Genomic DNA, 13,629 nt, shown 5'->3' with positions numbered 1-13,629 from the left:
CTTTCTGGATAAAAAAAAAATACACTATGCCAATTGATGCATTTTTGATTCCTTGAATATATTTTAAAGTTTTAGTTCTTCTAGAGCTAAAAAATATCCTTACTTGACTCATCACAAGAGTCCTATATTGCTTCTTTCTCCATATTTGAGAAAGTCATCTAAGGTGCCTCCACTTCCTCCTCTCTTATTTTCTTCTAAGCCCTCTGTAATAGGATTTCAGATCTTATCATTCAACTGAAACTTCTGGGATTTCTTTTTTAGTTCACACACACATACACACACACATACACACACACACACACACACACACACACACACACACACACACTTTTGGGTGAAGCAATTAGGCATATATTAGCACCCAACTCCAAGGATTGCTTTGAGAACAAATTGAACAAATTTGTGAAATCCAAACCTTTAAGTGCTATATAAATGTAAACTGTTATTATATGTACCTTATTTTTTACCTACTGTGTTCCTCATTAAAATTTAAATTCCTTTGTTCCTCAGTTGTTCCACTTTGTCCAACCATTCATGACTCTGTGGAGCATAGTCTGCCAATAGCATAAGGTTTCCTGGCAAATATATTAGTTTCCCATTCCCCCCTTCACCCCCCCAATGGATTAGGGCAGAGAGAGATCAAATGACTTGCCCAGATTCACACAGCTAATAAGTGTCTGAGGCTGGATTTGAATTCAGGTCTTTCTGACTGGGGGTCATTTCCTACCCACTGAGCCATTTAGCCTTCAAGGAATTCTTTTAGGGCAGGCTGTATTTCATTCTTCTTTTATGTTCCATGCCTAATACAGTGGTTGATGTATAATAAATAAAATTATTCACTAATTTTAAAAACTTCACTACTGCTCCTGTATTCCTACCCTATCATAGACCAAACAATAAAGTTTTATTTAGAACATGAAAGATATGAGGAATACAAATACAAAAGTAAGCCAATCCTTGCCTCAAGAAGCTTATAAGCTATTGGGAGGGGAGGACAGTATGCTTAGATGTACTCAGATATAAAGGGATTTGAGATGGGGTATAAACAATCAAGAATGTTTGTGGCAGCCCTCTTTGTAGTGGCCAGAAACTAGAAACTAAGTGGATGCCCATCAATTGGAGAATGGCTGAATAAATTATATATTATGGAATATTATTGTTCTGTTAGAAATGACCAGCAGGATGATTTCAGAAAGGCCTGGAGAGACTTTATGACCTGATGCTGAGTGAAATGAGCAGGACCAGGAGATCATTATACACAGCAATAAGACTATATGATGATTAATTCTGATGGACATGGCTGTCCATCAGATGAACCAAATCAGTTCCATTTATTCAACAATGAAGAGAACTAGTTACACCCAGCGAAAGAACTCTGGGAAATGAGTGTGAACCACTACATAGAATTTCCAATCCCTCTAATTTTGTCCGCCTGCATTTTGGATTTCCTTCACAGGTTAATTGTACATTATTTCAAAGTCCGATTCTTCTTGTGCAGCAAAATAACTGTATGGATATGTATACATATATTGTATTTTACATATATTTTAACATATTTAACATATATTGGTTTAGCTTTCATCTTGGGGAGTGGGGGGAAGGAGGGGAAAAATTGGATTTTTTACAAAAGTTTTTGCAATTGTCAATGCTGAAAAATTACCCATGCGTATATCTAGTAAATAAAAAGCTATTAAAAAAAACCAACAAAACAACAAGAAGAATTGAAAGACGTCTTGAAAAAGGTGGCACTTAAGCAGAATCCTGAAAGGAGGGTTGGGATTTTAAAGGAGCAGAAGTGAACAAGAACATTGTATATGAAATTTCATTTTTCATTTTCATTTATACCACAGAATAAAGCCTGTGCAAAGGGCATGGGGCCTTGAAACATAGCATATGTGAGGTACAAGAATGCCAGCATGATGTGTTAAAGATAAAAATCTGAAGGAGGCCTGGAAAGGGAGGCTCAAACAAGATTGCAGAGGCCTTTAAATGTCAAACAAATGTTTCTATTTTAATCTAGACTTATTGTAGAGCCCCTGCAGTTTCGGACACAATTAATAGGCCTAAGGAGGGGAGGAGTCTGAATGCCCTGAGACCAACTGGGCTATGTAATAGTTTGGGGAGCTAGGTGGCACAAGGAATAGAGTACCAGGCCTGAAGTTAGGAAGACATGTTCAAATCTGACCTCAGGCCCTGGGTAAGTCACTGCTTGCCTCAATTTCCTCATCTATAAAACAAGCTGGAAAAGGAAATGGCAAACCATTCCAGTATATTTGCCAAGAGAACCCAAATGGGCTTACAGAGAGTTGGACATGACTGAAATGACTCAACAATATTCAAGAGATGATGAGTTTTGAACTAATATGTTGTGGTGTGAAGAGACAGATGCATATTAAGGACATCAAATCTGTAAAACTTGGTAATTGATGAGGTAAGACAGTTGAATGAAAATGGATAAAAGATGACTTTTAGGTGGCAAACCTGGATGGAAAAAATGGTGGTGCTCCCAAGAGACACAGCAATAAGTGGAAGTTAAGGTGGGTTTAAGGTTAGATTATAATACAAAGAGCAGTGACAATGTATAGTGACAATTTGATTGCCTTTTGTCCTTCGGTTGTTTTTTTTTTTTTTTTTTTTTTTTTGGTGACTGAAGAAATTTAATGTAATGCAACTTTTCAGTTCTAAGAGAAGCTGTGATATACAAAAGAGGGAAAACAAAGAAAAGGGACAGAAATTATAACGAGACTCTGAGCAGCTAGGATCTGGTGCCATTTAGTCAGGCTCGAAGGGAAACATAACAGGAGCATAGATGATAACTTCTGAACCACAGAAAAATAGGGCTGGCTCATACAAGTAGAGGAGAGAGATGATGGCATGCCAGTGAATTTGGTACAAGTGCACTTCCTCTCAGTGCCACCTCCTGAAGAGCTGATGTATGTCCTTGCAGGTCAAGCTCTCCTTTGTGTTTCTCTAAGGCCTCTGGCCAGCATGCTATAAGAAGTCCTGAACTGCCTCAGGTTGGGGTACAAACAGCAGGTGCAACAGCTCCAGGCTCTGGGCTATCAGGATATCTAGCATGTGGAGGAGTAATGGGCCAGGCCAGAGCCTCTGGCAGTAGAAAGGGCCCTTCTCAGCAATGTTGTACAGAATTGTGAGTACCGGTATGCATACCACCCAATCCAAAGAGAGCAATGCTGTTCAAAAGCCAAGATTTTTTAGTGAGGTTATTGAGGACTTAAGAGGCATTCAGGAACCAGGCTTGGTTGATACTGGATGAAGAACTCTATGAGGATAAACATGGCACTATAATTTGTTCATCTCCAAAATCTGCTTGGATCTCTACATGTGCTGCTCCTTTCTCTGCCAGCAAGTTACCTGTGAGGGGCTCTGGACCTAGGCCTCCTGAGTGGAAAGGAGACGGCCTGATGTTGGGACCCGCCCTAAACCGGAACTGCCACTGTGGCACTGCTGATGCGGCAGGATCTGGGCGAGTGCTGGGGAGGCATCTGAAGGGTTTGGCTGCACCCTCAGGGAGGAACTAGTGGAGCCCCGGAAGAACCCAAAACAAAATAAAAGAGCGAACAAGGAAGGGCTCAGTGAGACACTGCTGACTTGTAACTTCAATAAACATCACTGTGTTCTATCCACCTTGGCTCTCTGTCTGGTGATTCCCTCCTCCTGTCTCAACGAGGAGGGCCAGAGACGTCCAAAGCCCCGTCGGGTCGGGGAAGCTGCAAGAGGCAGTCACTGTTGAGGTTCCCTGTGACCGGTCCTGGCCCCTAACAGTTACCAAAGCACCTAAGTACTGGGCAGGCTAACAGATTGAGTCCTGTATTCATAGATCCTGAGCAGCCCTAGCCATGTCCATCAGCCATAGCCCCAGAATGCACAAAGGTCCCCAGGATAATGTATTGAAGGCACCAGGAAAACTTCACAGCAACTTATAGCCCCCAGTTCTGGAGTAGGGTGTAAAAGTTAAAGCATGTTCAAGAGAATGGCAGAGCCTAAGTCAAAGGAAATGATTTCTTTAGGAGCTCCATTGGCCTGCAAAAGTTTGTGACAGTGTAGGCAAGAGCTTCCAGAACAGCTGCATGGGAGGAGGATGCATAAAGAGCAAGCTGGAATAATACCCTGTGGAAGCTGCTGCCTCCTCAGACTCACTCTCCATAGCCAGATTACCTAGTGCGTAGAGACATAGCTCTATGAAGTCAGCATCGTGCCCAGAACTGTGTGTGAGGACTTAGGATGTGGAAGGCAGATGGCTTCCACCATATTCAGCCTATCAGCATGGGTACATGCAGACATCGAGCTGCCTCCACCGGGAGTGAAGCCCAGTTGCTAGTCAGGAGTCCAATGAGTGTCCAACTACTGCTTTCTAGCCAGATAAAAGTCTGCTGCGTCCCAGGATGCTATAGGCCATGCGGAGGCTGATTACAGCCTCCTTCTCCTCAGTTGCCTGTTGAGATACCTGGACTGAGTGTAGCACCTCCAGCTCTTCCAGGGGCTTGTTCTGGAACTCACATCTGGCTTCTTCAAGGTCACCATCCTTCACAATCTCTTATTGACCAGGTGCTGTTCCTGGCCTTCCTTAAAGCTGCCTCCTACTCCCTCCAGTGATCCCACCGCTCTTATAGGTTGTAGCTGTGGGCCGAAGGCAGCCACTGTGGCAATTCCAAATGATGCTGGGTGCTCAGAAGGCACAAGAGGATTAGACCAAGGATGGGCAGCTGCTGCTCTTTGTTCTTGAAGACCAAAATGGCATTCCAAGAATCAAGTTATAATGTGTTCAACTAGCTGACTAAATGCTCTGCCTACCACAGGTAAGGCACACATATGAACATTGGGGTAGAAATCTTGAGTTTCTTCTGAACTAATTCACTTCTGCTCCTAGAGCACAGAATTTCTCTGATGAGGGCACACCATGCTGGAAGGTCCTGTGCCAATGTCTCCCATGTCTAAATGAAATGTGCGGCTTGGAGGAGAGGCCAAACTTTAACATTTATTCTATGACATAAATGAAAATGAAAAATAAGAAGGTTACGTAGTATGTACTTCTGGAAAAGTTTTTATTAACTTAAAATTCATGCTTATTTTTCCACAAACATAAAGTGATATACTTTACATTCATAGGAAAAAGGAAGCCAAACAATTGGCAAAGGTCAAGTTAAAATTCATCTGTCAAGATTTCTCCAGCAGGCTGTAACAAACAACCTCTTCATCGTTTACTTAAATTATTTCTTTAGGCTGAAATTGCTTAATCTAAAAAGAAATCTCCTAAAATGATAGTCTTCCTTCTGTATAATCTTTACAGGAAATGGAACCTAATAAAAAAAAAAAGATGTCAACCTTCATTTAATTATACCAATATAATATTAAAATAAATTAGAAAGCTAAGAATCAAAAGGATCTTTTCCTACTTATTAGAATCTATGAGGTAATGTAAAGCAAATTATGTCTTTGACTTAGGAAAGTCTGAATCCCAATATCAAAAACATTATAAAATTAAGACATAACATGTCACTAAGACAACTTTTAGAGAAAAGAAATACAGCATAATAGGAATGGATTCAAGGACATGTTAGAGATACAGGATATTTTCTCCCTAGTTAGAAAGCTATTGTTTCAGAATGAGTTGAGAGGTTGAAGGCTACTGACAAGATTATTGACGCACCTAACTAGCAGAAAAACGGATCTTTTCCAAACTTACATTTGTCAATATTTCCCATTACCATTAATTTTCAAATCAGGGGTTTGGCTTACCAAAATACACTTTTTGGTTTAATTGTTCCCATTGAGAGTATGAAAAGTGGAGGTCTAATGTACACTGAATAAATGAATGAATGAAAAAAATGCTACCTTGACTGTCTCATTTGTGATCAAATAATGTAATAAATATGAAAATTGTAAAATGACTATATATGAGGTATATATAAAAGCTAGATAGCAAAGTCAGAAGAAAACTATCTTTTAGCATGTTCAAGGGGTTAAGAGAATGAGATTGTAAAGACTGGTAGGACTGATATCACGGGATCTGAGTTAGAATTAAAGCTCTGATTGCTACAGAAAAAATACAGCCTTCTGATGTCCCTTTACTTTTTTATAAAAAACAGGGGTTGACTAGATGACCTTGAGGGCCCTTGCCAGCTCTCAATCCACAATTCTATCACTCTCAGGCAGTCAGGAAGACCAAGCAAAAAGGTGTAACCAAATAAATACATAACATCTCTGAAAAGCCATAGTGGAATGAAATTTCAAAAAGCCAAATTTAGGCTTGAGGTAAGGAGGCAAAGACATGGAATAGGTTACCTTAGGAGAGAGTTAATTCTCTGAAAGTATTCAAGCAAAAGCTGACTGACAATTTGTATATTCTATATCTAGATTAGAGGGTCTGAAATTCCTTCCAATTATGATACTCGAGATTTTGGGAAACATTTTAAAACAGGATAATTTCATTTGCTTCTAGTAATGTTCTTGTATGGTCAAGATAAAATCTATGGAAATATTTTAGAAGGTAAAATTCTGTCAAATAAGTTTCTCTAAAAGATATTTTCATACATTAAGAAAAAAAAAAGCCACCTGTGGAATGTTTTTCATCCTCTTTCTCTCAAGATGTTAAAAACAACTTTTTGTCAAGACTTATTAAAGTTGAAATGCTAAAAAAAACAGTTCATCATTTAAGTGAAAAAAAATTATCTTGAACCCTCAGGAAGGTGAATTCTTATCTCATTTATTCAATTATATCACTTATTATCTCACTTATTCAATTACTGGACTTCATTACAGAATTAATTTTGCTTATCTCCATGATAAAAATAAAGTAAACAATAATGTCAAAGGATTAATCTCATTTAAAATTACTTTTATTAATATAGAACAATTATTGATTCTTGATAGCTCCCTCCATACTTCCCCCAGACAAAAGATGGTTGATTTGAGTGATAAAAATATTTTCTACCACTCTAGCTTAAAATATTAATTCTACTATTTAATGAACGAGAATTTAATCTGTCAAACTTCACCTCTGAATGGATAAAATTTCACCCAACCAATCTTACTTCATATTATTTTATATACTTATATACTTTTTAAAAATATAAACTATTCTAAAGCTAGCTGAAATTGGTATAAGAAGTTTATTGGACGCAATTCAAAGGGGTATTGTTGAACAAATTTTACACACATTATTGAACCTAGAGGGAGACCTCACATTAAAGTCAGACTTCTGTTTACTTATTTTTAAAATAAATAAGTGACTGAATATTTTAATCCTCTTTTACAAATATTAGTAAGGTATGATATTCTCTTCCTAAACAATGAACACCTTCCTGCATTTGAAGCAGTGGTAAGTCCATTCCTCACTGACAAGTTTGTCATTCTTCATTCAGGCTTGACAGTAACTCATTTTAAATGCATTTCCCCTTCTAAAATAGTGAGTTCCTAGCATTTATCAATTCAATATATGGCATCAAATATACCCTTCAAGGAAAAAAGGGTAATACTTTCTATATTATGGCAAAAGGGAGGTATTACATTGAGATGGTAGTAGTCAGGAAAAGACTCATCTAAATAAATTTGGGCTAAAGCTTAGCTTTTATGCATCTAATAACCTTTAAAGACAGTAGAAACCTTTCAAAAATATTGCATCAAGTTTCCATCATCTTTTCCTTTCCTTGTTACAGGGTAGGAAGGGGGGGTTTGTTGATTCTTGAAACTTGCAATGGCAGTAAAGTTGGGGTGTTTATGGATGAGGAGGGAAAAAGTTGTGTGTGAGCATGAATGAGAGAGGGAGAGGAAAGACAGACTATGGGTGGTGTAGAGTCAAGAAGTGTCTATAGCTGTCAATGCTTGCATGAGAGTGACTTGGAACAGTTTTTGAAAACAGAGTACTATTAGAATACCAGGCACTAGATGTAAAGAAGCAGGGGAAAAAAAAAAAAAAAAAGGTAAAAAAAAGATCATTATTTGAGTTTCCAGCTCTTAAAAAAAAAAAAAAAAAAAAAAAAAGGTTAATTGCTAATGTCCCTGTGCAGAGAGAACAGCAATCAACTTAGGAATGTAATTTAAAGATAGACTTTATTCTCTGATGATTTACTCATGCAAACTGCATGTAAAAGAAAACAGTACAGTTTGTGAAACATTTTAAATGTAAAGACTCCAAATGTTAATTACAGAAGTAGTGTGACATACTTAAAGTCAAAAAGGAATTTGTACAGCTAATAATGGTTTTCATTTTGCTGAATACAGATTGCTTTATAATGAAAATTCTGCTAACCTCAGTAAAGTACAGTAATTGTTTACATATCCTTACATCTATATCGTTTTATTTTACAGTTGTGAGAGTTCTATTACCAAAAAACTTATAAATAAAAAGAAAAATGCTTTGAAGCATTCAAGAGAGTGAACCAATGAGGCTTTACCTAATCCACCAAAAATATGATAAAAAACAGGAAGTAAATAACTTGCTTGCAGAATTCATATTTTGTGCCTTTGAGATCAATTCCTTCTCTGCCTATCTGTGGCAAAATTATTACTGAAAAATTATTTGCACTCATTAAACTGTAGCTATGAAATCAGCTAAAACCAAAGATTTTAGATGCTGTATTGCCAACTAAAATTATTTTTTAATAGGCCACATATTTGGAATTCCTATTATCTTTACATTTAAAAGTCCCAGAGGGGTATTCAGATAATTTGGATGCTTTTGTAGATTTGACTTTAGAAAAACTGGATTACTATATAAAGCATATTCTTTTCCTAGAATCATCAAGGACATTCCATACAGATTTTTTAAATGTCAATCAAGCAGATAGTGTAGCATGTAGAAGGAAGAACAAACTACACAACTTATAGAAGCATTACAGATATCCATGTTATATTTACATAATGGAATCCTGCCTGAATGCCAGAAGTTGCTACTGGGTATGCTTTATAGCTATTTTACAAAGTTGCTTACCTGAAAGCATACACCTACTATTTTTTTTTTTTTAACAATTTGTCTATTGTAAAATATCGTATTGTATTTTGAACATAAGTGCAGAATAAGAATAGATAATGGCACATTTAGAAAACTCAATATCCTATAGATGATTGGATAATGAGAAAAGTGTCCCTCCAATCATCTCATCAGTAACAGACAACACCATGGAATGTTAGTTATCCAAGTCCGCACGGAAACAACATTCTAAACTGCAATCATCTACTAGCCAGCATCACATTGAAGGCATCTTTAAACACTCAAGCAAAGACTGCTGGCATAAGCTACTGAACCATCCATACCAGCGCACACGTGCACACGTGCACACACCCACACTCACACATACAATCCACATTATAATTACATTGTTTTCAAGATAGATACTGATTTTTCCACGAGAAAGGTATCAAAATTTGCTACTAAAAGATGACAGTGCTTTCACAAGATTAAGTACAAGTTAGCTTGCAAGTACAAGACTATGACAAAAAAAAGTTTTGAGTGGTCTAGTGTTTTTAGGTTTTTCTGGTGATCATACCATACTTGATTATGCATAAACTCCTCAGTTTATAACTTGAAATTCACAAAAGATCAAGTTAATTTTGAAAATCTTTAGATATCTGATAACCCTGTATAATACACTATATATTTACTGTCTTTTAGCCTCACAAAGTAGGGTAACTGCACACTTATTATTTGGATTTGAAATGATAAAGGTTGACATACTAATAACAATTTAAATTCTTAAAAAAACAAACAAACCCTCCCCCCCCTTTTTAAACTAATGCCCCTGATCTAGTTTAAGAATGTGCATAAAAAGGTACTGTATGTCTTATACCATATTGACGTTTAAAAAAAAAGTTTAAAATCCAAATAAAGCCCCACAATACAATATAAAGCAAATGTTTTCTTCAATGGTTCTTCCTCTCACAATGTGCAAAATAAAAAAAGGCAAAAAGATTAAAAGCAAATTTAACCGTTACTATCTTTCTCTTGCCTAGTGCTTTATGACCTTGTTAATATTACAAAGTCAGTAGGGACTATGCAGAACTTTGGTATAAATGACATAACAATACTACCATCACAGTTGAGGGGTAAAGGATAATTAAGTAGGAAGAGGGAAATGGGAAGGGAAATTTAGTAATATCCTCATATTTGTTAAAATAATAACATCAAATTAAAAGTGAAATAAATCACACTGTACTATACACACACTTTACACATTGGGCACAGAAAAGAACTATTAAATCTAACAATATTTATAAAAAAAAGAAAAGTCTTTCCACAGAGACTAGAAACTTGTTCAGTCTTTTCATCTTCCCATATCTCAATCTTTAGAGCCAATTTTAATTTCAATTTTTAAAAAAATTAATAATTTTTACAACTATAGATTTCTCCTAATTGGAGACTGGTCTTTCATTGATTTCCCTTTAAAGTCATTAATATCTAAAACTGTTGCAATCCAGACTTTTAATCAACTTCCTGAGGGCTGTGATTGAGAAGGAGGAGCCATAACAATTTGTGAAAGTGCTGGCTCTGTACTCTGATCCGCCATCTGTGTAAGGACTGAAGTGGCTACAGCTTCTGCCTTGGAAGTTGAACTCACTCCATTGGACGTGCTGACGGAACTGTGCTGTATCGCTTCAGGATGAGGGCTACTTGGCACGGAAATATCTTCTGAACTATCATCTTTATCAGCAGCTGAGAAAAAAATAATAAAGCTTTTACTTTTCTCAAATGAAACAATGGTAAGGTATGTTTGCCATTGAATGAGCCATTGAACATTAGATTACTAAAGATTACTTTAAGACCAATTGTTGACTGTCTAGGAGCAGGTGTGACATACTGAAATAAAGCTAAATGAGGCAATCTCTCTGCTCCCCTAGTAGTAGTGATAGTGCTTCAAATCCCCCCTCCCCCCCTCAGAGTAGTTGAACATATCTTCAATGGCCAACTGAAAGGCACAAATGTAGCAAATAATTCCCATTTTATACGGTGCTTTGTGGTCTAAAGATATTGCTTTATTTAAAACATCTTTAAGACGAAGGGGAATTGTTACGTGCTTTTGCACAGAGTAGGAGCTCCAGAAATATTTGTTTAATGGTGTTTTTTTCTTTTAAAGGAAGGGGACAAGTTGCCAAAATGTCCCTTAAAACCCCTTAATGACATTTCTATTTATCAGTTTATTAGGGAGAAAACATTTTTTCTTAGTTCTATGTATATACATAGTTGTTGTTTTTAGGATAAAAATTTTTATTATGCAGCAAAAAAGATACCACAATAGGCTATTAAATATGAGATGTAAGTTTTTAAGTTATTCCCTCTACATTTTTAGAACTGCAGTGATTTTGGCTATTACAGCAATGGATGATTACAACACCTGATTCTAATGATGCATACACATGAGAATAAGCAATATTTAGAGTCTAAATGCCACCAGCTGTTACAGTTATGTGAATTAATTAAGATTTTTAAAAATCCACATTAGAACTCCAGATACTCCAATAGAATAGACTTTCAAAAAAGGCTATCCAAAAGTTTGCTGTCTGGACAAATAGGCTTCTGTTATTCCTTTAGTAGAATAAAAATGTTATTATTTTTTTTAATTTAGAATTTAGCTGTGAAAAGCAATACTTTATAGCAGGTCGGCAAATATACACTCATCTACTTTCCTAGCATAAATGTTTATTAGTAGAATTAAATTCAAAGAATGTTAGAATTGGTGGCTTGCAGAAATAATAAGGCTGATCTGAGTGAGATAAAAGGCATAGGAAAAAAAAATTTTGGAAGAAATATTTCAAAATGAACAAATAGGGAAAATACATTTATTTAAATATCTCTATAAGACCTCAAAGTTTCACAGTCTTTAGGCACAGGATATTGATTCAGAAAATTCCCAATAATAAAATGTATATGTAAAATTTATGTTTATTAGCATATACTAGTATTGTCAGTTCTAGAATATGAGGGGAAAAATGATCAATATTAATAATCACCAATAAAGCCTCAGAGAGATTATTGGGAACACCTCAGGAAAATAGTAACTGTGTGGCATCTTGTTTATTATTCTGAACTTTGCTTGAGGTAAAAGTATGTTTTGCTTTATGATTCTGAACAAATAATATTTCCTATTCTTTGATCATCCCAATATCCTATGAATTGTCATGCTCCCAACGGACACATCTTATTTTAAAATAACAAAAAACAATTATAATCTTTCCTAAGGACAATTTTTTTGGGCAAATCTGGAGAGTATGATTTATAATCACATAAGATCATTCGCCTGTTCTGTTTCTCATAATATCATTGTTCTTTTTAATTATTCTTTATTTTGTCTCAATATACTTTCATACACACTGACTGATTCGTCTTATACACCAAAGTGTGCATATGAAAGTATACAAACAACTTACTTTCATGCCTTTATATCTCTATAGTACCACATTAAAAATGTGTGTTAAGTATCTAATAACTTCCTTCATTTTCTCCAAATTGTAAATGAGTACTTCATTTATGTAACTGGTTCACCTTTTTACCACTCTATATTCTTAAAGAAGTCAAACTGTTATGTACTATTGACAGCATTTTAAAATTTTTATTTAATCCAGTTATAATCCAAAATCTAAAGATTAAAATTAACTAAACATTGTCATAGATATTTGGGACTTTTGTCAATTCTTGAAAACTCACATTGAGAGAAAGAAAAGGAACAACAGCATGGATAACTCCAAGCAGCAAATACTAATTTTATTCTTGTGTTAAATTCTATAATCAAATGGTGTACTGTTTTTATACATTCAATTCCTGTCCATTTAATTTTTCAAACAGCTATTTTACTTGGTCTTGGATGAATTTCCTAGGAACATAAGGGATAGATGATGGGAAGAAACTGGGAAATTGTACTTATACTAGACAGAGAGATAGAAAGAAGATAAACTTTGTTTCTGATAACTGAGTGCCAGGGTTATTTATTAAATGACCCAGTGTATAGAGCACTTAAGACTCAAATTCAAAACCAGCCTTAGACTTTTATTGTGTGACCCTGGACAAGTCCCTTAACCCTATTTGTCTTAGTTCTTCATCCATAAATGGGCTTAAGAAAGAAATATCAAACCATACTAGTATCTCTGCAAAGAAAACCCCAAATAGGGTCATGAAGAGGTGAACACAATATTGAAATGACTTGAACAACAACAAAAAAAATGAGGACTGGCAATTTTAAAGCTATTAGTAAATTTTCTAACTCTAAAATATGCATTCAAACCCAAAGTTGAGTTCATACATTTCCTTTTAAACTATCACAATTCAAGAAAGCCTCACTAGTTAGGAAAATCATGTATGCATAATATTATCCCCAGAAGTTTCTATATGAAATTATTTTTTTCTGTCAAACAGGGGCTATAATAGTCTCATCCCTGCAGCAATCATTGTTAATATAAATCCCAAACATATTTCTATATGGTTCTAATTTACTTCACAATGAGATTTGCTATTCTGTCAAAATGACTAGATATCAAAGGACTGAGATTTATGCGCTCAAAACTGACAAAAATCAGTGTTCTAAATATATATGGCAACAGAGAGTTACTAAATCTCTTGAATCTTTTAAATTAAAAAATATTGCCCATTCTGATGAAACTGCTTACAACGACTACAAG

The 13,629-nt window shown here is 35.6% G+C and overlaps 1 protein-coding gene and 2 pseudogenes across 1 annotated transcript in view; all 3 read right to left on the bottom strand.

Annotated features, from left to right (window-relative positions):
• Positions 1-275: 275 nt before the first annotated feature.
• LOC141562213 (transmembrane and coiled-coil domain-containing protein 6-like) lies at positions 276-3,839 on the bottom strand (annotated as a pseudogene).
• LOC141562212 (transmembrane and coiled-coil domain-containing protein 6 pseudogene) lies at positions 276-7,381 on the bottom strand (annotated as a pseudogene).
• A 673-nt stretch (positions 7,382-8,054) lies between these two features.
• ATF2 (activating transcription factor 2) overlaps positions 8,055-13,629 on the bottom strand; it is a 119,705-nt gene continuing 114,130 nt past the window's right edge. The window contains exon 13 of the mRNA XM_074303050.1: positions 8,055-10,672. Within this exon, the coding sequence (XP_074159151.1) occupies positions 10,446-10,672 (227 nt within the window). The 3' untranslated portion in view covers positions 8,055-10,445. The remainder of the gene's footprint in view (positions 10,673-13,629) is intronic.

The sequence above is a fragment of the Sminthopsis crassicaudata genome, chromosome 3, assembly GCF_048593235.1.
Source record: "Sminthopsis crassicaudata isolate SCR6 chromosome 3, ASM4859323v1, whole genome shotgun sequence".
Taxonomy (NCBI): Eukaryota; Metazoa; Chordata; class Mammalia; order Dasyuromorphia; family Dasyuridae; genus Sminthopsis; species Sminthopsis crassicaudata.
This window is presented reverse-complemented; position numbering and strand designations above follow the sequence as displayed.